Consider the following 26,194-nt stretch of genomic DNA (forward strand, 5'->3'; position numbering starts at 1 on the left):
GATGGTCACGAAGTCAATGAAGTTAAGGAATTCTGCTACCTAGGCAGTAAAATAACCAATGACGGACGGAGCAAGGAGGACATCAAAAGCAAACTCGCTATGGCAAAAAAGGCATTTCTGGCCAAGAGAAATCTACTAATATCAAATACCGGCCTTAATTTGAGGAAGAAATTTCAGAGGATGTACGTCTGGAGTACAGCATTGTATGGTAGTGAAACATGGACTGTGGGAAAACCGGAACAGAAGAGAATCCAAGCATTTGAGATGTGGTGCTACAGACGAATGTTGAAAATTAGGTGGACTGACATGGTAAGGAATGAGGAGGTTCTACGCAGAATCGGAGAAGAAAAGAATATGTGGAAAACACTGATAAGGAGAAGGGACAGGATGATAGGACATCTGCTAAGACATGAGGGAATGACTTCCATGATACTAGAGGGAGCTGTAGAAGGCAAAAACTGTAGAGGAAGACAGAGATTGGAATACGTCAAGCAAATAATTAAGGACGTAGGTTGCAAGTGCTACTCTGAGATGAAGAGGTTAGTACAGGAAAGGAATTCGTGGCGGGCCGCATCAAACCAGTCAGTAGCCTGATGACAAAAAAAAAAAAAGTGTTTATCTGAGATGTTCCACACCCAGGAGGATTCCCTCTTTTATGGGTCTATGGAATGAATAATTAATCTAATCTAATCTAATCTCTGCCCTACCTTCCTATTCATAACGAGTCCTACTCCCGTTATACCATTTTCTGCTGTTGTTGGTATTACCCTATGAACATCTGACCAGAAATTCTTGTCTTCTTTCCACTTCTCTCACCCCTAGTATATCTAGATTGACACTCTTAGCCATCATGCTCTGCTAGGGGAGATGTGTCAGGTGGCACAACATGTGTGCGAGATAAAGGCTCACGAGTGATACTCGCTACAGCATATCCGTCGACCATAGGGCGTTGAGTCGTACTGACGTGCGAACTCTGAGCAGTAGCCTTCGGTAATTGTCCGCAGCCGTTCCTGCCTTACGAAAGGTGATACCCAAGCATCGGAGTGCTTGCACCACAGATAAGGATCCTTCCGTTCCTAGTTCTAGTGCACACCCCACATGGATGAATTGTGATTTTCGGAAGGTGACCTCACTGCCAGCTGCCATCCCATGCGTCTATAGTCAATCCAGTGCTGACTGAGTCTCTCCTCATTCCGGACGAAGAACACAATGTCATCCGCGTATGCTCTACATTTGAATGATAGATGCCACAGGGAGATCCCGGTAAGTCGACGACGAAGGCCTGCGAGGCACGGTTTTAAGGCGATCGCATATGGGAAGATCGACAAGAGGCCACCCTGTCTGCTCGATCTTAAGATCTTAAAATAATCTGTTCTCCCTCCGTTGATCACCATCTCTGATCTGGCGCCGTGTGAAAGACGCATCACTGTTGTAGTCAGTACTGGCGAGACACCCATCGTGCTCACCATCGCAGCGAGGTGCACATTATTTACCCGACTAAAGTCATGATCGAAATCTACAGCCCCCCAGAGACGGCATGCAGCCGAGTGGGCGACGACGTCACGATGGTCTCCCAAGGCTGAGTGGATATTACTGATGCCGCCATAGAAGTCTTGTCGGTGTGTATTTGATCCGTTAGCGACGTTTTGGTGCGATACGACTGCCCAGTATACGCATAAAGATCTAGTAGTCACTATTAAGGAGGGTCAAGGGGCGATAACACAAGGTCGTTAGCCACCACGTGGCTAAAGTATCGGGATCATGAGCCCTTTCGTGAATTCTACGGGAACAGGGATTTTTTGCCGCAGAAGCTCATTAGAAGGTAAAATTCCAACGGGAATCCATCAAGGCCTGGGGATTTGTTGGAGGCATCTCGTGTAATCGCTTCCTACAGCTCCTCCTAACACGTCCACTTCCCCCTCTGGGGTCTCGTCTAGGAGCTACCAGTGGCCCATCCCGTTGCTCGCATAGAATCTGCTAAAATGATCCGTGAACGCCTGTTCTATGTCCTTTTGTGTTGAAAAACGACGGTCGTCGCCGAGATCTAGCTCATGAATTAACGTCCTTCGTCTCCTTCTTCTTTCCATTATCACATAAAGCATCGTGGGAGCTGCATTGGGAAGGCAGTCCTGCGACCCCGCGCGTACCATCGCACCCGCCATCCTTAGCATCGCAAGTTGTATCAGCTTCGCCCTGACTCGGTGAACGGCTGTCTGGCTTACTGGTGAAGGTGATTGAGCGAACAGTTACCAGAGGGCCGTAAAGTAAAAATCAGAGGTTGTGTGCTGCTGTCGAGATATCTCTTTCCCATAACCTATTGAAGTCCTCCGTAAAGCTGGCTTCGCGCACTCGATCCACCAGTGTAAGACAAAACCATAAGAATTTCGTCGACAGAGGCAGCCATGCCACGTGTCCTCCACCATGACTCAGCATTCTGCATCTCACAAGTGGGAGACGTTCAATTACCCTCCGCCTCCGTATCTGCTGTCCAGCAAGGGTAACCGTCCAACTATATACCTCAACGTCTATAAACGCGGTCGACCAAATTTCTGCGTCCACCGTCGTCATCGCCAACTCCCTTGAAACACGGATACGATCCAAACGGCTCGCGGAGTGGTTAGAAAAAAATTTATATCCCGGTTATTATGTCTAATTAATCCTTACCCTCTAGGAGACCCATATAATATTGTACCTACCAATCCAGTATCCATGTACCGACTAATTCCATCCCGTTGACCAGCTCCCGAAATTCCTGGCTAGGAGTACAGTTAGGATGTTGGTCCTTCCTGTCCAGCGCATAGTTAAAATGTCCGCCGAATATGCAAGCATTGTATCGTCCTTGGAACAACGTGTGTCACCCCAAGGGCGTAAGAATCTGCTTCTTCCCTTCTCTTATCAGAACCTAAGGGTGCATATATTGATCAAAGGTATTCCACATATGGTAACGGCCATACCCCGGGCAGAAGGCAAATACTCCACTTCGTTTGCACACATCCCTTCCTTGAACAGTATCGCAGTGCCAACGCCTCTCTCGTCACACAGGAAGCAGTAAACATTGTAACAGTGAGGGGAGGAAGCACCCGAACTTCCTGTAACAGCGCTATGTCTAAGTCTGCAGCCCTTATCATGTCACTGAGCATCTTGATCTTTACAGGAGTCCCAATGATATTGATGTTAACAGACCCTATCCGATAAGATTGTTGCTTGGCTGCCAGCGGAGATGGGGCACCTTCCAGGCTGCTTTCTTTCTACAGTCCCCCGCCGTCCCCTCAGTTGGTCTGCCGTTACTCCATGCTCTCTTCGGGTCACACATCTCCATCATCATCTGTTCCTCACGGGGGTGGGTCTTGTGACCAGTTCCCCAGCGTCCCATCGTTGTCGTGCCTTTTAGGCACCGTAGCCTTCCCAGTATCCTGTTGCTGTCGATCGGACTCCTCTGCTGTTCCTGGAGCATCGTCATGGGAAGGTCGTGTTATCGTCCCGCTGGCCAAGCCTACATCCACACCTCAGCATTGTCTGGTGGACCTGGTTGGTCGTTCTCCACCGTAAGGCGGCAATTATTCCGGCGTTTTGGTGACCGCTGTTTCCGTTGCTGAGCCTCGGAATCAGAGGTCAGCATGCCCGATAGCGGTACCGAAGAAAGGGCGTCCTGTGACTGTTGCAGGTGGACCAGCGCAACGTCTTCCTTCTGGGGTTCGCCACGATGTGCCTCTGACTATACGTTCCGGTACGTTTCTGTAGCGCGGCCTAAGTCAACATGTAGTGCCTCAACACAGATTACAGGGTGCACAATCGGATGTCGTGTGAGTGCTGGATCATACCGTGGCAGCTGTAACAACATTCGTTGGATACACTCAGAACGTACGTGTCCTCTCTTCCCACACCCAGAGCACGTTCTTGGTTGTCCGTCGTTGATGACAATCACTTCTCAGCCAGGTATGACGAAACATGTTTTCGTAGTTCCATCCGTATTTGAGGACGGGATACATTTTGAAACATGCTCATTTTCCAGCTACATGATATAGAGCCGTTCCGTAAGGACGCAAGGCGTCTGTCACCATTTCTTCTGGCACTTCGAAAGCAAAGCCGGCGCTCCAACATTCCTGTCCGAATGACAGAAACGAAGTCCAAGTCAGTGTCGGAGCATTAGTTCGTCACATGTCGCTTCACTGACGACCATGACATAGACCGCGGTGCTGACTATAGGTAACCGTAAACCAACCAGAAAGTCAGGTTCGATTTTTGTCTCGTCCCGTAAATAACGTTCTATCTCCTAAGTCTTCGGTCGAGCATATTGGTCAACAAACCTAAATTTCATTGTCCATCTGCGGAACGACAAGACAATGATTCGTTTTATGTATTACCGCGCCATACCGCTGCACACTTAACGTAAACATCTCTCGCGTACACGTGCTGCAAGGACGTAAATACCGTCAGAACCGCTGCGCCGCTGAAGGCTGAGAGCGACCCAAGCACGACTCAAGACCCGTCCTTACAGCCTGGAAACATCTTCCAGACTGTGTCTTAGCCATGTCTCCACAATATCCTTTTTTCCAGAAGTGCTAGTCTTGCAAGGCTTGCTTCTGTGAAGTTTGGGAGGTACTAGCGGAAGTAAGGTTGTGAGGACAGATGGTGAGTCGGGCTTGGGTAGCTCAGATGGTTGAGCACCTGTCCGCGAATGGCAAAGGTTCGAGTCTCGGTCCGTCACACAGTTTTAGTCTGCCAGGAAGTTTCACCATAACATCTATTTTGATAGCCGATGATTTGGGCAGCAGGTCTTACATTTCTGACATGATTAGGCTGGTGGCTGTGGCGTACCTTCAGGGTCTTTGTGGCGTCAACTTTCAAAAATAGACGTAAGTCTGCGTACTGTCCATCTTGCCACAACCTAGCTCGATACCTGTGGTGTTCAACTGCTCCCCTATAGCAAGTTATTCAGGTCTCTCACGGACTGAAAACATCTGGTCGTTCATTGCCAAGAGACTGGCGCGAAAGCACTAGACAGAAACTCCGACTGATGAACTTTGTCTAAGAGTTGAAGGAGCTTGTAACAGGGTGGCACCCCAACTCATTTCGTCTCGACGCGCAGCCAGTTTAGAGCCGTTGTTGCTGTCAGAGTGGCAGCTCGGTGTGCACCTTCAAATCAGCGACAAATTTAATGAAGCGTACTTACTACTATTTTGAATATACACAATGTGTAAAATTGCATTCGGTATGCTTCCTGGTATTACAGTTTTAATGACATGGCGTCTATTTTATTCAATGTGCACCCCTGTGAGCATACACATATAGGGTGTTACAGAAAGGTACGGCCAAACTTTCAGGAAACATTCCTCACACACAAATAAAGAAAAGATGTTATGTGGACATGTGTCCGGAAACGCTTAATTTCCATGTGAGAGCTCATTTTAGTTTCGTCAGTATGTACTGTACTTCCTCGATTCACCGCCAGTTGGCCCAATTGAAGGAAGGTAATGTTGACTTCGGTGCTTGTGTTGACATGAGACTCATTGCTCTACAGTACTAGCCTCAAGCACATCAGTACGTAGCATCAAAAGGTTAGTGTTCATCACGAACGTGGTTTTGCAGTCAGTGCAATGTTTACAAATGCGGAGTTGGCAGATGCCCATTTGATGTATGGATTAGCACGGTGCAATCGCCGTGGCGCGGTGCGTTTGTATCGAGACAGATTTCCAGAACGAAGGTGTCCCGACAGGACGACGTTCGAAGCAATTGATCGGCGTTGTAGGGAGCACGGAACATTCCAGCCTATGACTCGCGACTGGGGAAGGCCTAGAACGACGAGGACACCTGCAACGGACGAGGCAATTCTTCGTGCAGTTGACGATAACCCTAATGTCAGCGTCAGAGAAGTTGTTGCTGTACAAGGTAACGTTGACCACGTCACTGTATGGAGAGTGCTACGGGAGAACCAGTTGTTTCCGTACCATGTACAGCGTGTGCAGACACTATCAGCAGCTGATTGGTCTCCACGGGTACACTTCTGCGAATGGTTCATCCAACAATGTGTCAATCCTCATTTCAGTGCAAATGTTCTCTTTACGGATGAAGCTTCATTCCAACGTGATCAAATTGTAAATTTTCACAATCAACATGTGTGGGCTGACGAGAATCCGCACGCAATTGTGCAATCACATCATCAACACAGATTTTCTGTGAACGTTTGGGCACGCATTGTTGGTGATGTCTTGATTGGGCCCCATGTTCTTCCACCTACGCTCAATGGAGCACTTTATCATGATTTCATACACGATACTCTACCTGTGCTGCTAGAACATGTGCCTTTACAAGTACGACACAACATGTGGTTCGTGCACGATGGAGCTCCTGCTCATTTCAGTCGAAGTATTCGTACGCTTCTCAACAACAGATTCGGTGACCGATGGATTGGTAGAGGTGGACCAATTCCATGGCCTCCACGCTCTCCTGATCTCAACCCTCTTGACTTTCATTTATGGGGGCATTTGAAATGCAACCCCGGTACCAAATGTAGAGACTCTTCGTGTTCGTATTGTGGACGGCTGTGATACAATACGCCATTCTCCAAGGCTGCATCAGCGCTTCAGGGATTCCATGCGATGGAGGGTGGATGCATGTATCCTCGCTAACGGAGGACATTTTGAACATTTCCTGTAACAAAGTGTTTGAAGTCACGCTGGTACTTTCTGTTGCTGTGTGTTTCCATTCCACGATTAATGTGATTTGAAGAGAAGTAATAAGAATGAGCTCTAACATGGAAAGTAAGCGTTTCCGGACACATGTCCACATAACATATTTTTTTTCTTTGTGCGTGAGGAACGTGCGTGAGGAATGAAAGTTTGACCTTACCTTTTCGTAATACCCTGTATATTGCAGCACGTAGTTGCGCGGCTTACCTATCTCGGGGACGCCGAAGACGAGGAACGCGTGAGCGGCAAAGAGGTGGCTGACGCCGCCCTCCGCCACCTTCAGCCCGATGCTGATGGGCACCAGGAAGACGGTCAGCAGCCCGACCAGGCCGCGCGCCACCACCCACGCCAACACCACTCGCGGCGCCTCCTGCACATCACACACAGTCTGCCGTCAGGTTATCAGATGACTCTCCACATTTTCACGCAACGTTACGACAGGTGCAGGAATTTCAGATACGATCATTGTAAACGAGGTGCCAGACAAAGGTACAGCTTATCATCGACGTTATTTAGTGTATACACTGACGACGTCTTAAGAAGATGGAAACGTAGGGTTATAGACACAATGGTAGGGAACCATAAGCAACTAAATTTTTGCAGACAATCAGTTTATTGTACTTGACGATGAAAAGAAATTGCAACGTGCACCTTGTAATGGTACTTGAATTACGCAACCATTACGGCACCTCACCTGAACCTCTCGATACCAGCTATATTCTACTGTGTTTCTGCAAAGTAGTTGACATATTTCTGAGACAGCATTCAGATTTGATTTCATTTGTGATACATCGATATGTTTATACTGCAATGACATTATTCTTATATCTATTCTTTCTTTTGTCGCTATGATCTGTGACGTACTTGTAACTCCGATTTTTGGGCGCGTAAGCGATTATTAGTTAGTTGTTCAGTTGTTAGAGAGTCGGACCTTGAGGAAGTCAAGTGTTGGATGTCATGTTGGAAAGACGCATAACGTAGTCCGCTTATAAAATGTGAACTTTAACAGTGACTATGAGAGAGATGTTTTCAAATATGTTTTGTATTGTGAAGTGATGTTTTGTGTTTACATGATATTGCAATAAAAGCAATTAAAAGGAAGTGTAACTTAAATTCGGAGTGCTGATTATTTTTTTTACATCACCATTGTTCAGTAAAAGTGTAAGCTTCAAGAATGGTTTGTGAAGCGCATCTACAAAACTTTTGAATACAGCAGAATAAAACCTAGGCCTCTTTTCATCCGAGCTTGGAATCATAACCACCTAGATTATCAACGACTGAGCCATGATTTTACGACGAGACCAGCGTGGGAAACACAAAAAGATGAGTGCCTAGTTTATTTATTATTACATGAAATGACTTTATTAACTGTGCTCTAATGACACCTGCCACATAATATGACAGTTGTTGCCAGAAAATGCAGTATTAGGCAGCGTGAGCAACACCACAATCGTTATTAAATGCTGACCTTTGTTGTGGTAGGGTTCTTAGAACCTCCTGAAAAAAGATTACCATATGGAAATCTCTGTTAGCAAAATTAAAAGAATGGCTTCTAAAGTAGTTGAAACCAATGACACCAAAAATTGTTATCAAAAACAGAACAAAAGAACAAGTTAAATGTTTTAATTATTTCTGAAAGCAAATAATTTACCACTATATTAGAAATATCGGACAAGTTCCATCGGTTTCAGCGATTATGTATGACGATATTAATAGAATCTTGAAGGGAGAAGTTAGAGAGGAAATAAGTAGCAGATGAATTCATTGGGCTACGTACCATAATTATGAAGTTTAACTACTTTAAATTTAATGGGGACATTTGTTTCTAACAAGATGGTCTCACTGTGGGGAGCTCAATATCGGGAATGCTTGCAGACATCTTTATTAATTATCTAGAAAACAGATTCTTCTCTGCAAATCCTTGGTTAGCGGACAAAATTGTGTCATCAACACCATAGTAGTGAAAATTAATAATTTGCATCAAACCATTAAATGTACTTGTGAGACTGAAATAAGTAAATCTATTATTTTTCTAGATCTATCAATTCGAAATGAAAATGGCAGGCACACATTTGGTATATTTCGTAATGAGACTTGTACCGATGGGATTGTGGATTTTACTTCAGACCACCCAGTTCAACATAAAAAGGCGTTTCCCAATTTTGCTTTCAATCGGCTGTTTAAAATTCCGCTGTCAAAAGACGAATACGATGAGGAAATGGCAACAATAAGGCACATTGTAAAAGTAAATACCTATCCTCGTGACTTTGCAGGTACTACACTCCTGGAAATCGAAAAAAGAACACATTGAAACCGGTGTGTCAGACCCACCATACTTGCTCCGGACACTGCGAGAGGGCTGTACAAGCAATGATCACACGCACGGCACAGCGGACACACCAGGAACCGCGGTGCTGGCCGTCGAATGGCGCTAGCTGCGCAGCATTTGTGCACCGCCGCCGTCAGTGTCAGCCAGTTTGCCGTGGCATACGGAGCTCCATCGCAGTCTTTAACACTGGTAGCATGCCGCGACAGCGTGGGCGTGAACCGTATGTGCAGTTGACGGACTTTGAGCGAGGGCGTATAGTGGGCATGCGGGAGGCCGGGTGGACGTACCGCCGAATTGCTCAAACGTGGGGCGTGAGGTCTCCACAGTACATCGATGTTGTCGCCAGTGGTCGGCGGAAGGTGCACGTGCCCGTCGACCTGGGACCGGACCGCAGCGACGCACGGATGCACGTCAAGACCGTAGGATCCTATGCAGTGCCGTAGGGGACCGCACCGCCACTTCCCAGCAAATTAGGGACACTGTTGCTCCTGGGGTATCGGCGAGGACCATTCGCAACCGTCTCCATGAAGCTGGGCTACGGTCCCGCACACCGTTAGGCCGTCTTCCGCTCACGCCCCAACATCGTGCAGCCCGCCTCCAGTGGTGTCGCGACAGGCGTGAATGGAGGGACGAATGGAGACGTGTCGTCTTCAGCGATGAGAGTCGCTTCTGCCTTGGTGCCAATGATGGTCGTATGCGTGTTTGGCGCCGTGCAGGTGAGCGCCACAATCAGGACTGCATACGACCGAGGCACACAGGGCCAACACCCGGCATCATGGTGTGGGGAGCGATCTCCTACACTGGCCGTACACCACTGGTGATCGTCGAGGGGACACTGAATAGTGCACGGTACATCCTAACCGTCATCGAACCCATCGTTCTACCATTCCTAGACCGGCAAGGGAATTTGCTGTTCCAACAGGACAATGCACGTCCGCATGTATCCCGCGCCACCCAACGTGCTCTAGAAGGTGTAAGTCAACTACCCTGGCCAGCAAGATCTCCAGATCTGTCCCCCATTGAGCATGTTTGGGACTGGATGAAGCGTCGTCTCACGCGGTCTGCACGTCCAGCACGAACGCTGGTCCAACTGAGGCGCCAGGTGGAAATGGCATGGCAAGCCGTTCCACAGGACTACATCCAGCATCTCTACGATCGTCTCCATGGGAGAATAGCAGCCTGCATTGGTGCGAAAGGTGGATATACACTGTACTAGTGCCGACATTGTGCATGCTCTGTTGCCTGTGTCTATGTGCCTGTGGTTCTGTCAGTGTGATCATGTGATGTATCTGACCCCAGGAATGTGTCAATAAAGTTTCCCCTTCCTGGGACAATGAATTCACGGTGTTCTTATTTCAATTTCCAGGAGTGTATATATAAGAATATAGCTAATAAATACAAAAATAGAATCACGCTTTACAATAATAATGCGGCTTCTAAAGAACATACTACGTTTGTCAGCTTACCTTACTACGAAAAGTGAGCTCTAGGATTGCAACTATCTTTCTAAAGTACGATATGACAGTGTCTTCTGGTACCAAAAGTAACTTAGGATGTATTTTGCAACACTCTGTGGACGTAAAAAACATATTTCATGCTTCTGGAGTTTATAAAATTGATTACCCATATTGTAGGGTCTGTAACGTTGGCCACACGGGAAAGTGGCTGGAAATCAGATTTGGGGAACACGTCGCATTGGGAGGAAAAGATACCATGGAGAAATCGAGTATGGCTCCACATTTACTTACAACAAAACATAAGGTGGCAACTTTGACATCCAATGTGAAGTTGCTGCAGAACTGCGAGAAGGGCAGGTTCCTCGACCTCCTGGAGGAGTTCGATATCTTCTGCCATCGCAAAAATACCGACAGCAACCTGACTAACGATCAGGTTGTTATGAATAATGCACGGTTCTGGGAAACTGTAGGGTTTGACTCAGGGTGCACGAGGTAACACCCCCTCCCCGTTTTTTTCCCTTTATTGAATTTTGATTCCCTCCAAGGGGGGCGGGCTGGCAGCAGCTTAGTACGCTGCTCTTCAGCTTACAGAATTTGTAAAGCATATGAAGATAACGAACAATAAAAGCAGGCCATAAAACGGTGACTTAAATTTTAAAACGGCGGAAAATTGTGGGAAGTTAAAACATAAAACGAGGGTGGGTGGTGCTAATAAAATATACAGGAAGCAGACAAGTAAAATAGTAGACAGACAACTAAACAACATGGCGACAATCTGGTTTCTGTTCACAAGAGGTATAAAAAAACACACACACCCAGCGACAGTATGATGTCCGTTCGCAACACTTCGGGAAAGACGTACAACACTTAACAATCACTGGAAACACTGCACTAAAATGTCAGCACGAAGATGACACACCACAGCCAATGGCAGATGGGGGGGGGGGCTGGGGGGACCTGCGCAGATGAGGGGAAAAAGGGGGGGAGGAAACGAAAAACGAAAGGGGGGGACCGATGGAGGGAGAGGACTCATAGAGGGGTGGGGGAGGTAACACCTGCCGTCTTGCCAATATGTAGCAGCCATTTGCATAATACTGTACAAGTACGACGATCATAATTCTGAACCAACAGCACTTCTTCCATGATACATTAGCTCAGATGCATATACAGTATTATTAACAGCAATTCCGTATATTGGTTGTTTTGAATTTACAAGGAAAATAGGTTTTAAGGGATAATGAGGTTAGTATCCCCCCTATATCTATAGCAGAATAGCTAAATTGCACCAACCATGCATCTGACTGACATATATTTAGTAAATATGATGAACAATATACTATTATATTTTAATAAAGGGAGATATAATATAAAGATAAAAATATTTAAGCCATATCAACTAATAGGTGTATACAGCACGTCTCTTCTTGCGTCTTATAAATTTTTAGAAAATTTAAAAAGTTTTAGCTATCTGACGTAATTTAGATGTTTCAATAATAATAACAGACTCTCAAGGAGTGAACATGGAAATTTTATTACTTGCCAGCAAATATGAAATAAATCGGACTACAATGTAAAGAATTTTACTTATGTTTCATTTTATGTAATTCTCATTCAAATTTGAAGTGATTTATTTCCCTTGAATTTTATATATGTAGTTCCTGTAGATGGCGTCATGTAACCAACCAATGTGTTCTCCATACAGCCTGCTTTCCGCAAGCAATAGTATTCAATGAACTGTGGTCGAAGCCCGATCAACAGGGACTTACGTGCTTTGAGCGAAAATAGTGGTGTGTAATATACAAACCGCATGAGTTAAGCCATTACTTATAACTTTTTGTACATCATCTGACTATGTACTTCTTGTATTCTTAGCGTTGAGAATGGCTAGCTTCTTGCTGAAATCTAGATCTGCACAATAAAATTTAAGCAAGGACGACTGATTACTTGAGTCCTCTCCCTTCGTGGGCCGTGGGCCCTCCCCCCTCCCGCCTTTCCTTTTTCCTCTCCTCCCCCCTTTTTCCCCCCTCATCTGTCCAGTCCCCCCCCCCCATCTGCCCTTGGCTGTGGTGTGTCATCTTCGTGCCGAATTTTTAGTGCAGTGTTTCCAGTGATTGTTAAGTGTTGTGCGTCTTTACCGAAGTGTTGCGAACGGACATCATGCTGTGGCAGGGTGTGATTTTTATTACCCTAGCAAAAAGAATCCAGACTGTTGCCATGTTTTTTAATTATCTGCCTACTATTTTCCCTGTCTGCTTCCTGTGTATTTTATTATCGTCGCCCACCATTTGTTTTATGTTTTAATTTTCCGCAATTTTCCGTCGTTTTACATCTTAGGTCACCGTTTTATCACCTGCTTTTATTGTTTCTTATCTTCTTATGTTTTAAAAATTCTGTAGGCTGAAGAGCAGCGTACTAAGCTGCTGCCAGCTCGCCCCCTCGGGGGGGAATCAAAATCCAACACAGGAAAAAAAAGACTGATTGCTGCAATTTTTAATTTACAAATAAATATGAAAATTGAAGCTATAGATAGACTACCTTGGAAAATCCAGATCATGGGTAAAACAAGGGCACCCGAAGGCTGAAAGTTACAGGCTGAAAGTTACACTCGTTTGGAAGTCACCAAACCTCGGATGTGTGTCAGTCATCACTAGTGGATGTACTCACAGCTAAGTGCAGTTTAGAGGCTGATTATTTCACGAGTGTTTGGGACTATTGGTTTTATGTAGCTACGGCGGACTTTAAAAAAATTACAGTATCGCTATCAAGCCAGTTAGAAATTTTTCGTATATCAACCTCTGTGAGGACTTGAATTTATTCATGCACTGATGAACGTTGCTCGCAGTTTAGGAATTTTATGGTATTTTCCTGCACTATATGGGAGCTTACAAGTCAGTCTGCTTACGATGTTTCAGGTACACTCATTCAGATATTTTGAGCTTAACAGTCGAGTTTGTATCGAGCTGCAGTTTTGATAAACTCTGTCTAATCACTGAAGGTTTCGTACAGCGACACTAGTTCTTCTTACTAATAGTTTTGACAGGCCTGGTTTCAGTTCCTGCAAAACGGGAATGGTATAATTTTCTATAATTTCTCTAAAGTTCTTAAAGCTAAAGGCCATACGGTTACTCATGAAAACGAACTGAAGAGATTATATGGCGTTATTGCCCGAGGGTTGCTCGGTCGCCATGCATAAATCTTTGTGCTAGACGGGACTTCACCGACTTGGGCGTGTGATGGAAATAAATAATGACACGCGCCCCCTGCCACGAGCGGACAAAATCCCCGACCCGGCCGGAAATCGAGGCCAGAACGCCGCTATCTGGACGTAGAAATGCTGACCTCTAAGAACTGCTGACGTGGTTACTCACGAAAGCATGTGATCAATTGCTTCCTCCATCCTTGCCCAAATCTGCGAAATTCGTTATCAACAGGACAGTAAAATGAGTTTCTCTCTGTGCAGCTGAGCGTGCGCTGATACGAAGCTTCTTGGAAACAATCCCCCAGGCTGTAGCTAAGTAACATCTCCGCAATAACATTTCTTCGAGAAGTGCTAGTCCTGCAAGTATCGTAGGAAAACATGTTTGAAGTTTAGAAGACAGAAAAATGTTGTCTGATAGAAGTGAAACTGTGAGGATGGTAGCTCAGTCGGTTCTCATCATGTGCAACATTTTGCTCATACAGTACATGTCTGTTTTTTGTTCTCTATAAGGAAGGCATTATTCTTTATTTCAAGAAGAAGAAAGGTCAGTAGAGCAAGTCAGTAGAGAAAAAAAAAAAAAACAAGATTGTTAGAGCACTTGCCCGCGAAAAAAAAAAAGGTCGGTAGAGCACTTGCGTGAGAAAGGCATAGGTCCTCGGTCCGAGTTCCTGCAAGGCACATAGTTTTAATCTGCTAGGGAGTTTCAGGATAGTACAAGGTGGCAAACAAGAACAGGTAATGTACAATACGAGAAACCCTGTACGTTGGGCTGGCGGTACTCACCATGACGCTACCAACTATGAGGACGATTCCGAGAGCGATGAGTAGCGAGCCCAACACGCTTCCCGTCACCACAGTCATCTCACCCTCTGTAACAGAAAGGCAGGTAAAGTATGTGATGGTGTGATCAAGTGAAACTGCTCCATTGGAGCACTTACTAACCCAAATTCTAATTAAATGACTGCATTAGTACTTCTCTTGAGACAGAAGCAACAACACTGCTGAGATACAAGCATTCTACGAGGTGCGACAATAAAGTAATGAGACCGATGTGAAAAAAAAATGTTGCTTTCCGTTTTAGTCAAGATTGGTGTTGTCTTCTTCAAAGTAGTTCCCTTCTGATTGCACACACTTTTTCCAGCGCTTCCGCCATTGATGGTAAAATCTTCTGTAATATCCTCCAAGACCCTCGTCACAGGCTTTTAGACATCTTGTGTTGTTTGAAAATGGTCCCCTGACCGCCATTTTGACTCTTTGAAATAGAAAAAAGTTGCACGTGCGAAACACAGTGGCTGTGGTAGTACTGAAATTTGTTTATAGGTTAAAAATTGCTGTACTGACAGAGCAGTATGGGATGGAGCATTATTGTGATGCAGAATCCAATTATCAGCGATGTTGGCACGGACACGAAGAACTCATTTACGAAGTCTTCCTAAAATATGTTTATAGTAATATTGGTTAACTGTTTGTCCAGAAGGCACCCACTCTTTGTGAACAATTCCCTTGGAATCAAAGAAGCACACAAGCATGGATTTCACTTTTGACTTTTACATGTGAGCTTGTTTTGGCCTGGGTGATCCCTTTGAGCACCATTGCGAACTTTGGCGTTTTGTCTATGGATCATACAGGAAAAATCAACTTGCATCACCAGTGATAACACGGCTCAACAATTCTGTATTGATTTCCGTTTGCTCTAACAGATCGGCTGCCACATTTTTCCATGTTTCTCGCTGTTGTGGTGTGAGATTTTTGGGGACCATTTTTGCACAAATATTTCTCATACCAAGATCTTCAGTTATTATCAAACGAACCGTTTCTCGATTGATGTTACGTTGTTCTCCAATCATTTTCAAGGATAATCTCCGATCAGATCGTATGAGTTCACGCACTCTGGCCAAGTTGACATCCGTCCGTGAGGTTGATGATCGTCCACTGCAGTCTTCAACATTCATTCTGCTTTCAGCAAACATTTTATGCCAATGAAAAGCTCGAGCTCTTCGCATAATCTCCTCTCCAAAAGTCCTCTGAAGCTTACTGTAAGTTGTCGTTACGTTTTCACCTAATTTAACGCAATAAGAAATAGCATACCGTTGCGCAATATTATGCGGTTCCATTTCCATGACGAGAGACACAAACATGTGTTAACGTATTACAACACAACTCACGACTGAGCACTTGCATCGATGTGCCACTTGGCCTAGAAGCAGTTTATAGACCAAGGTCAAAGATATTGTGCCCACGGAAGCCTGCAGGGTTGCCACACCTTGCAAAGAAAATCACTCTCGTTATCGCACCTCGTATCTTGCTGAAGTACACAGAGTGAGAAACCTAAAACTTCACCGCAAATTTTGCCAAAATGGAAAGTGCTACTGATGTGCGAGTTTCACACAGTGGATTGGTAGTCAGGAGTTCATCCTGTCAGCCACTCAACAGATTGTACTAACACTTAGAAAATGTATTTTTTGTCCAAACATACACGTTTGTAAATGAGACAATGCCTATTGACATTAACAAACTATAAGAAGAGTAAATTAGAATGTCAGTTGTGTTTGTTGCAGGATTTTAGTTCGAATCGTTTAAAAGATATCTTATTTCGAAAAGCTCCCACACCGACACTTATACAATACCTGTGGTAGCACACACTAAAGAACAACATATGTGCATACACTAGTTCTAGTTATATGGATTCTCACCGGTAACGAGACAGCTGACCATCACAGATTGTGTACAAAATGACCAAAGGCAGTGGCAGTGCACGCTTTCAGTCCGGTGTGGAACGACTGCTGCACACGTGCTAGCATTTCAGCGGGTATGTCCGAGCAGGCTGAAGTAATACGTTGTTTCATGTCATCGAGTGTAGTCATTATATCCTCGTAGACACTGCCTTTCCGCTTTCCCCACTGGAAAAAGTCTACAGGCGTCGGTTCTGGGGAATTGGTTGGCAAGGTACAGGTCCTCTGTATCCAATTCAACGATTTGGAAACAGTACGTGAAGAAATGTTATAGCACTTTGTGCACTATAGGCTGGATAGCGATCACATTCTAGTCTGCGGAGAAACGTCTTCCAGCATCGGTGGAATATGGTCTGTTAGAAGACTACGATAATTACAGGCGTTCAGTGTTCCGTCTTTGAAAAACTGGGCTATGAGCTGATGGTTCACTGCCCCACATCATACGTTTACACTGCATGGACGCTGATGATCCACCTGACGAAGCCGGCCGAAGTGGCCGTGCGGTTCTAGGCGCTGCAGTCTGGAACCGCGCGATCGCTGCGGTCGCAGGTTCGAATCCTGCCTCGGGCATGGATGTGTGTGATGTCCTTAGGTTAGTTAGGTTTAACTAGTTCTAAGTTCTAGGGGACTAATGACCTAAGAAGTTGAGTCCCATAGTGCTCAGAGCCATTTGAACCATTTGAACCTCCTGACGAAGCCAACGCGTACTGTCAACAGCACATGTTTTGCTGGTTTACTTGTCCATGATTGGTAACTGTGGCTTCATCACTAAACAAGATATATGATTCACACCGAGTATCCTGTCTTAATTAGGCGTGTACAGAGGTTAACACAATTCTAATAAGCGTTCCCATACAGCTCTTGATGGAGAGAGATGTGATGGTGATGGGACCTTTGTCGTTGGAGAATGTGTAGGACGTGAGACCTTAACTTTTCCCGGCGAATTGAATGTTCAAATAACTTACGGGTTTGCTGCCGGGTGACCTCGTCGACCACCGCCTATATTTTGACAGGAGCACACCCTGCCATTCTCAATTCACAACTGCAAGGCGGAAGCAATGTGCAAGGGAATTTAATACCTCGGTTCACAGAGGAGAAAGCCGGCCAGAGTGGCTGAGTGGTTCTAGGCGCTACAGTCTGGAACCGCACGACCGCTACGGTCGCAGGTTCTAATCCTGCCCCGGGCATGGATGTGATGTCCTTAGGTTAGTTAGGTTTAAGTTTTTGTATGTTCTAGTGACTGATGACCTCAGAAGTTAAGTCCAATAGTGCTCAGAGCCATTTGAACCACCATCTATGTTTATAAGGTTGCTTGATAGTTTGATTTCAACAGCTTCCGTAATAACACTATCCCAATAACTGGACGTACAAGCCAGAATCTCCGTGTTGTTGTATTCCATAGGAAGACCGGTGTCAGGGCAATGTTCCGCAATAGCGGATTTGCTCGGCTGTTGTAAGCGTGTGTGACGCTTATGTTCAATACACCGGTCTTCCAAAGTCCTGATTGTCTGACCAATATATGACATGCCACAACTGCAAAGAAAACGATTGACACCAGCCTTACGCAAACCAAGGTCATCCTTTACGGACGCCAACAAGGCCTTAATCTCAGAAGGTTGTCGAAAAACACATTTCACATCATATTTCCGAAAAATGCGGCCAATCCTGTTGTAAATGCTTCCTGCATAATGCAAAAAGCCGTAGACTTAGGTGCCACTTCGTGTAGGACACTTGCCTGACTCATGCCACTTCCTCGTGAGATTGCGCGGGAGTTAACGTGCCGATCAACTGCAACAGCAGCAAGAATATTAATTTCTTTCTCTTTTGTTGCCAATTGTTTTCCTTCTGTTATGTCGTTTAGGTGTTACACTACACTACATAACTGGTTGAAGAGATTGGTAAATAACTGTCAAGATGGCAAGATGGTTGACATCTACTGGGATATCTTGCCGCATACACCATACAAGAACGAACTACATTCTTCCTACACTCTCCGTACATTCTCAGCATGTCGGCTTTTTCTGGATTGGTAAATTCCATTGTCCACTCACGGCCTACTGCTTGGTCTGTCACATACTAACTGACTAATGAAAGACGTGTATCTGCCTTGCACTTCTTTCACTTATTTACGATTACGATAGGTTAGGTTAGGTTAGTGTTGTTGAACGTCCCGTCGACAACGAGGTCATTAGAGACGGAGCGCAAGCTCGGGTTAGGGAAGGATGGGGAAGGAAATCGGCCGTGCCCTTTCAAAGGAACCATCCCGGCATTTGCCTGAAACGATTTAGGGAAATCACGGAAAACCTAAATCAGAATGGCTGGAGACGGGATTGAACGGTCGTCCTCCCGAATGCGAGTCCAGTGTGCTAACCACTGCGCCACCTCGCTCGGTACGATTACGATATGGTTGTCATATTATTATCATTACCTATATGGCAATAGCATGCTTGCTATTCTGCTGATTTTTTTTTTCAGTATGAGCAGCATAATGAAACTGGAGAGAGGACTGGAGCAAGGTGCTTTTATTTTATTTTCATATTCAGTATCTCCATCAGATAGCCATGTTGGCTTTTCGTTTCTCGCGCTGACCTTTGAGCTTGGATGCGTGGGCCGGTAGTTTGAATGATTTGGAGATGCCACAGTAGTCCTTCTTCTTATTCTTCTAAGTAGTAGTACCAACCTAAAACTCAGTTTCTCCTGCTCTTTGGGCTCTGTAAAGAGGCCTCCCTGACGTCTCCCTGACTAAATTCTATCCAATCACGAGTCACTCAGTCAAGTCAGGAATATCTGCTTGAACGGCAGCTAGTTCGGCGACAGATCCGTGCCCCTGATTGGCTGGCGAAAAGTACGCCAATTCCCACCCCCACAAGGCCCGGCTCCCCTGGAGAAATGGTCGATAGGCGGTTAAATGGTTGCAAGCTGGTAAGCGTGAGTGCTCTTGTTAGGTTCAGAAGTGGATTGAATCGTGAATACATATGAAAGTGCTAGGTGACCTTTAATTTCGGGAGGATTTGCGCCTCATTGCTTTGATTTCTTCCTCCTTTTGCAATTTTGAATTTGGACTTGGCGTCAGATCCTGGTCAGTTGCATTATGCAAAATATACGTAGAACTCTCAGTCACCACGTTCGGTATAATTCAACCGCCCTTGTAAGCTCTTCGACTTCAGCGTATGTCTTTCCTTCTCCAATACTCCGTGATTTAGTGAACATTTCATAACGGCAGTTTGTGTGTTACATTTACCCTTGTCTGTCGCCCACGTGGGAACACTTGATGAGTAGTTCTGCACACGATATCTAAATTGATCCAGAAGTACCATGACCCGCGTATCTTTTTATTGCGTTAATCTAGGTGTTGCAGAGTGAGTTTTATGAATTTTATTGTTTTAAGGATGGGAGGCCGCTTCAATAACATGCACCCACAAGTAGTTCATAGTTTGTCTTTTCAATACATTTACGTATTAACTATTGGATCCCGTCTCTTACCTTTCACTAATTATTAGAGTAAATTCTTTTCTGAATGGTGAGCTCCCACCTTTCCTTGTCCATTTCGAATGCTAGTATTGTAAGTGACTGCTGAATTTAGGCTGTATCCCCCCATGCCCACCAATCTTGTGTTAACATCCATATGTAACAAAATATGTATACTCAGTAATTATACTTCGGTTGTACAAGTGTAATTTAGATATATAACAAATTGTGCTTTTAATCCGATTTTCAATGAAGAGTGCCAACCCCATTTATAGATATATCAAGGAAATGCTAGCACTGCGAAGCCCCCTGTTGAAAATGCTCCTCTTAAGAAGGTAAAATTAATTGTAAATTCAATGAGTAGCTTTTGTTTGATTGTGGTGGATATATTTTTTAAGCAGTCAGATAGACGATCCTTGTTCCAGGCCCTAACCCTTTATGATGCGCCGACGACTCTTGTATATGGTTTTCTGTATGACATTCAACCCCAGACCTCCCTTCTAGATAAGGGAAAGTCACACTGATATGGCACTTGTAAGCAAAAATCCACGTTGTGTGGTGAAAGGGGAGGTTCTGCCATTGCCGATCCCCGCGCGGGTTGCTGTGCGGTCTGGGTCGCCTTGCCACGGTACGCGCGGCGCTCCTCGTCGGAGGTTCGAGTCCTCCCTGGGGCATGGGTGTGCGTGTTGTTCTTAGCGTAGGTTAGCTTCAGTTAGATTAAGTGGTGTGTAAGCCTAGGGACTGATGACCTTATCAGTTTGATCCTATAGGTACTTACCACAAATTTCCAAAATTTTTCTATTCCCGATTCCTTTTAATGGGCAAGGCACCTATTTTACTAGCAAGTCGAAATGCAGTCAAGAGACACACAAGCACACTGTAAACAAACATAACAATATCGTACCTAGAAACTAAGCAAACTAAACAGCAGAAACAAGCGTCGGTGAGGAAACTTTTCAAAATACCATATCTTGTAAACGCCTCGCACTAGAATCCTGCAACAAACACCACTGGCTTCTAATTTACCCTACTTTTAGTTTTTTAATGTCAATAGGCACTGTTATATTTAACAAATCTCTATGTTTGCACAAAAAATACACTTTCTAAATATTAGTACAATCTATTGATTGGTTAACAAAAAAAAGGTTCAAATGGCTCTGAGCACTATGGGACTCAACATCTGTGGTCATCAGTCCCCTAGAACTTAGAACTACTTAAACCTAACTAGCCTAAGTACATCACACACATCCATGCCCGAGGCAGGATTCGAATCTGCGACCGTAGCAGTCGCGCGGTTCCGGACTGAGCGCCTAGAACCGCTAGACCACCGCGGCCGGCGATTGGTTAACAGTATGAGCCTCTGACTATCAACCCACTCTGTGAAAACTGCACATCAAAAGCCCTCTCCATTTCCGCAATATTTACGGTAACAGTTTTAAGTGATTCACCCCGTATAACCTGCACTCTGTTGAATGAAAGTGCCGAGTTAAGACTGTCTGTTGTACGTTAGACTGAGGATCGCTCTCTACTCCCGCCTGCATTGATTTTCAGTGGTTGAAACTGTATTGCCCAATAGAAAATGCATAATAAGAATATTCCTGACACATGAAAACTATGTTGCACCGATATTTTGTGAACCAAAAACCTTGATTTTATAGGGTATAATTTACACTAATTTTGCTATCCGGGACCGACTTGCTATGTGCCTTCATAGATTAAATTTTATCAGTATGTCTCATTTTCATTCGAAATATAGAGTATTAGTCGAGACACCTAGTTACATGTCAAGAAGAATGCTGTTATTGGGATAATTTTAATTTGAAGAGTTCGGAAGGGAGAAGAGGGAACAGAAGAGATGAAGATTTGGTCACCGAAAAAGGTACGGGGAAGAAAGAATCTAGCTTTACATTAATATCCCAGCCGAGATACTCCGCCCCCCCCCCCCCCCTCCTCTCGCATAACTCCTTAACCCTTACCGAGCTTCCCTGACGAGTTAGGCCGAGATGCAGAAAACTTGAAACACGATACAGAAAGCAACAAAATAAGCATTATTCTGCAACGATTTTAGGAAAAACGTTTTTTGGATAGATGTACTTCCTTTAAGTGTGGGAAAGAAATGATTTGCTCAACTGCAATAAAGTTGCTAAAAAATTATTCATATGACGAGATGAAGAGTTCTGGTGGGGCAATCAAATATAACGAATTAATTATACGGACTGTGAGAGGAGAAATTAAGATTACAGTTTAACGGCCTGTCATCAAGAACAGCTTTCCACACCGAGGACAAGCTAGGATAATGGGAACGTTGGGAAGGAAACCGATCCTGTCTTTTCAAATGAAATTGAGTGACATTTGCCTTTGGCGATTTGTGGGAGCCATGGAGAACCTAAATTAGGATGGCTGGATGGAAAAGCTGATCTCGCGAATGCGAGTCCAGTATGTTGACAACAACGACGTCTCTCGATGTTGGGCAGACTCCTACGGTCAACCACGGTTGTTACATGCCTGAGGTGCAGTCCCACACGGTCGTAGACAACAGCCGCTGCCTTCTATCACAACGACGCAGTGTGAAATTTGTGAGTGCTTGGATACCACCACGCCGGTCAGACACCACCTGATAATGATCCACACTGAACCACACCAGTGAATGCCGGCCTGCAATATTCCATTCGTCTTAAAGTAAGACAGCAACAGGTTATCATTAATAGAATGCGCATTTTTAAATCTCAGAGTGTGAGAAAAAGACGTCCATTCTTTTGGTACACTTCAAGGTACATTACTGAGTGCCTTCACGAATTATAACTGTCGTAAATTTAGTGGTACCCCAAAAATAGGTGAAATTCATGGAAACAGAAGCAACTACCATGGACTTTAACTACAATGCAGCAGCTTATGCACCTGATCTGTTTATTTTTATTGCTTTATTTGTTTTTAATTATTGCAAATGGAAATTCCCAAATGAGAGTAAATGAGGAAGGATTACCAGTTCCGGCATCTGCCTTACCACCAAGAAAACCTTGGTCGCAACCGTGGAGCTGGTACTATAGTGAACGTCTTTCTGGGATATGTTGTTGTTGTTGTGGTCTTCAGTCCTGAGACTGGTTTGATGCAGCTCTCCATGCTACTCTATCCTGTGCAAGCTTTTTCATCTCCCAGTACCTACTGCAACCTACATCCTTCTGAATCTGCTTAGTGTATTCATCTCTTGGTCTCCCTCTACGATTTTTACCCTCCACGCTGCCCTCCAATACTAAATTGGTGATCCCTTGATGCCTCAGAACATGTCCTACCAACCGATCCCTTCTTCTGGTCAAGTTGTGCCACAAACTTCTCTTCTCCCCAATCCTATTCAATACTTCCTCATTAGTTACGTGATCTACCCATCTAATCTTCAGCATTCTTCTGTAGCACCACATTTCGAAAGCTTCTATTCTCTTCTTGTCCAAACTGTTTATCGTCCATGTTTCACTTCCATACATGGCTACACTCCATACGAATACTTTCAGAAATGACTTCCTGACACTTTAATCAATACTGGATGTTAACAAATTTCTCTTCTTCAGAAACGCTTTCCTTGCCATTGCCAGCCTACATTTTATATCCTCTCTACTTCGACCATCATCAGTTATTTTGCTCCCCAAATAGCAAAACTCCTTTACTACTTTAAGTGCCTCATTTCCTAATCTAATTCCCTCAGCATCACCCGACTTAATTAGACTACATTCCATTATCCTTGTTTTGCTTTTGTTGATGTTCATCTTATATCCTCCTTTCAAGACACTGGGATAATGGATCAAGAAAAACCTTCGGAAAATCATTGGTCGTGACGGGGGTGATTGGAACTGTTTTTAATGACTAGAAATGCATTTTTAATGTGCCTCTGTGCTAATGAACGAAGGGATACTTCCCGAAACCTTAGTCGGAACCAGATGATTGGAATCATTTTAACGTAATTATGGGGCAACGGAAAATATTATCCATGGTCCTGGAATTGCATTAAAAATGGTTCCAACTCCTTGGAAGTCTGTCCACGGTTTACGGAAGGTTTCCCTTGGTGATAAGGCAAATGTAGGAGCTAGTACGCCCGTTCTATAAACTTTCAACTGGGGAATTCTCTACCACATTGACAGCAAGCCTGGTATTTGGCTGGCCTCAAACAGCCCGCAGTCCACCTTGTTGTTATTGAGGGGTTCAATCAGATTACTACTCTGACACACATAATCGCTGGTCTATTCTGTGCAAGCCTATTCACCTCTGCATTGCTGCTACAACCTACAAATGCTTGGACCTGCTTACATTAGCCAAAACGTGGTCTTCCTTTACAGTTTATACACAACACACTTTATTCAAGATATTTCATTTCCGTTTTTGCTATTACAATTTATATCATCTACCATTTACTCCGTTACCAGAGTGACTATTCGTTGATGCCCCAGGACTGCCCTATCAACCAAGTTGTGCCAAAAATGTTTTTCTCCCCTATAAATTCAGTACTTATCCAATAATTATCCGATTTACGCATCTAATCTACAGAATTCCTCTGCTGCACCACGTTCTGATATTCCCTATTCTCTCCTTGTATGGAATATTTATTGACCACGCCTCTCTCCCGTACAGACCACAGTCTAGTCAAATGCTTTCAGAAAATTCCTACCATCCGTTAAGATATTTCTCTTCTTCAAGAAATCTTTTGCTGCCATTGCAGTTATGCATTTCATGTCCCCAATAATTTGGCCATCATCAGTTATTTTTATGCCAATATGGCAAAACTCATCTACTACTTTTAGTGTCTCATTTTCTAATCTAATTTCTGGACATCGTCTTATTTAATTTTACTACATTCCATCACCCTTATTATACTTTCGTTGATATTCATCTTACATCTTTAAAGACACTATGTGGGGAAGCATGTAAACGGTTCCTCTCAACTGCCACTAGTTTTTGCACCACAGCATACTCCTTTGTCCGTCGTGTTCACAGAGCACTTAGCAGTGAAGTCACAGCCAGTTGGTATTACTTTACAGCCGATAAACAAAGCTTGCGGAGTGAAAATAGATTTGGGTGAAAAAAGTCATGGGATACGTTCTGATATCGTGTCCAACTTCTTTTTGCCCGGTGTAGTGCAACAAGCCGTGGTATGAACTCAACAGGCCATTGGAAGCTCTCTGCAGTAACATTGAGCTGTGATGTATTTACAGACGTCCATAATTGTGATAGTGTTGTCCGTGCAGAATTTTATGCACGAACTTATCTCTCGATTGTGTCCCATGAAAGTTCGATGGGATACATATCGGGAATTCTGGGTAGTCAAATCATTTGATCGAATTGTCCAGACTGTTCTCGAAACCAATCGCGAAGAATTACGTCCCGGTGACATTGTGCATTGTCATCTATAAAAATACAATTCTCATTTGGGAACATGAAGTTCATGAATAACAGCAAATCGTTTCCAAGTAGCCGAACATAACCATTTTCAGTCAACGATCGGTTCAGTTGGATCAGAGGATCCAGTGCATTCTATGTGCCGGCAGGAGTGGCCGAGCGGTTCTAGGCGCTACAGTCTGGAACCACACGCAGGTTCGAATCCTGCCTCAGGCATGGATGTGTGTGATGTCCTTAGGTACGTTAGGTTTAAGTAGTTCTAAGCTCTATGGGACTGATGACCTCAGAAGTTAAGTCTCATAGTGCTCAGAGCCATTTTGAACATTCTATGTAAGCACAGCCCACACGATGATGGAGCCACCACCAGCCTGTACAGTGCCTTGTTGACAACCGGGTCCATGGTTTCGTGGGGTCTACACCAGACTCGAATCCTGCCATCAGCTCTTACCAGCTGGAATCGGGTTTCACCTGACCAGGCCACGGTTTTCCAGTCGTCTGCGGTGCAACCAATATGGCCAGCCCAGGAAAGTCGCTGCAGCCAATGTCGTGCTATTAGCAAGTCGGTCGTCTGCTGGAGAAAGGAAATTTGTGGTAAGGTCTTATGGGACCAAACTGCTGAGGCCACTGGTCCTAAGCTTACAAGCTTTCGCACTACTTTATCTAACTTACGCTAAGGATAGAGACACACGTCCATGCCTGAGGGACGACTCGAACATCCGACGGGGGGAGCCGCGTGGACCTTGGTAAGGCGCCTCAGACCGCGAGGCACCATCTGGTGCCATTGCCCATTCACTCCAAATTTCGTCGCACTGTCTTAAGGGATACGTTTATCGTACGTCCCAAATTGCTTTCTGCAGTTATTTCACGCAGTGTTGCTTGTCTGTTAGCACTGACAACTCTATGCAAACGCCGCTGCTCTCGGTCGTTAAGTGAAGGCC

At 44.7% G+C, this 26,194-nt stretch overlaps 1 protein-coding gene across 1 annotated transcript in view; it reads right to left on the reverse strand.

Moving 5' to 3' along the window:
- LOC126469797 (uncharacterized) overlaps positions 1 to 26,194 on the reverse strand; it is a 98,221-nt gene that overhangs the window by 34,482 nt on the left and 37,545 nt on the right. The window contains exons 5-6 of the mRNA XM_050097054.1: positions 14,458 to 14,543; positions 6,897 to 7,059 (exon numbers count right to left, since the gene is read on the reverse strand). Of these exons, the coding sequence (XP_049953011.1) occupies positions 6,897 to 7,059; positions 14,458 to 14,543 (249 nt within the window). The remainder of the gene's footprint in view (positions 1 to 6,896; positions 7,060 to 14,457; positions 14,544 to 26,194) is intronic.

Source organism: Schistocerca serialis, chromosome 1 (assembly GCF_023864345.2).
Source record: "Schistocerca serialis cubense isolate TAMUIC-IGC-003099 chromosome 1, iqSchSeri2.2, whole genome shotgun sequence".
NCBI lineage: Eukaryota > Metazoa > Arthropoda > Insecta > Orthoptera > Acrididae > Schistocerca > Schistocerca serialis.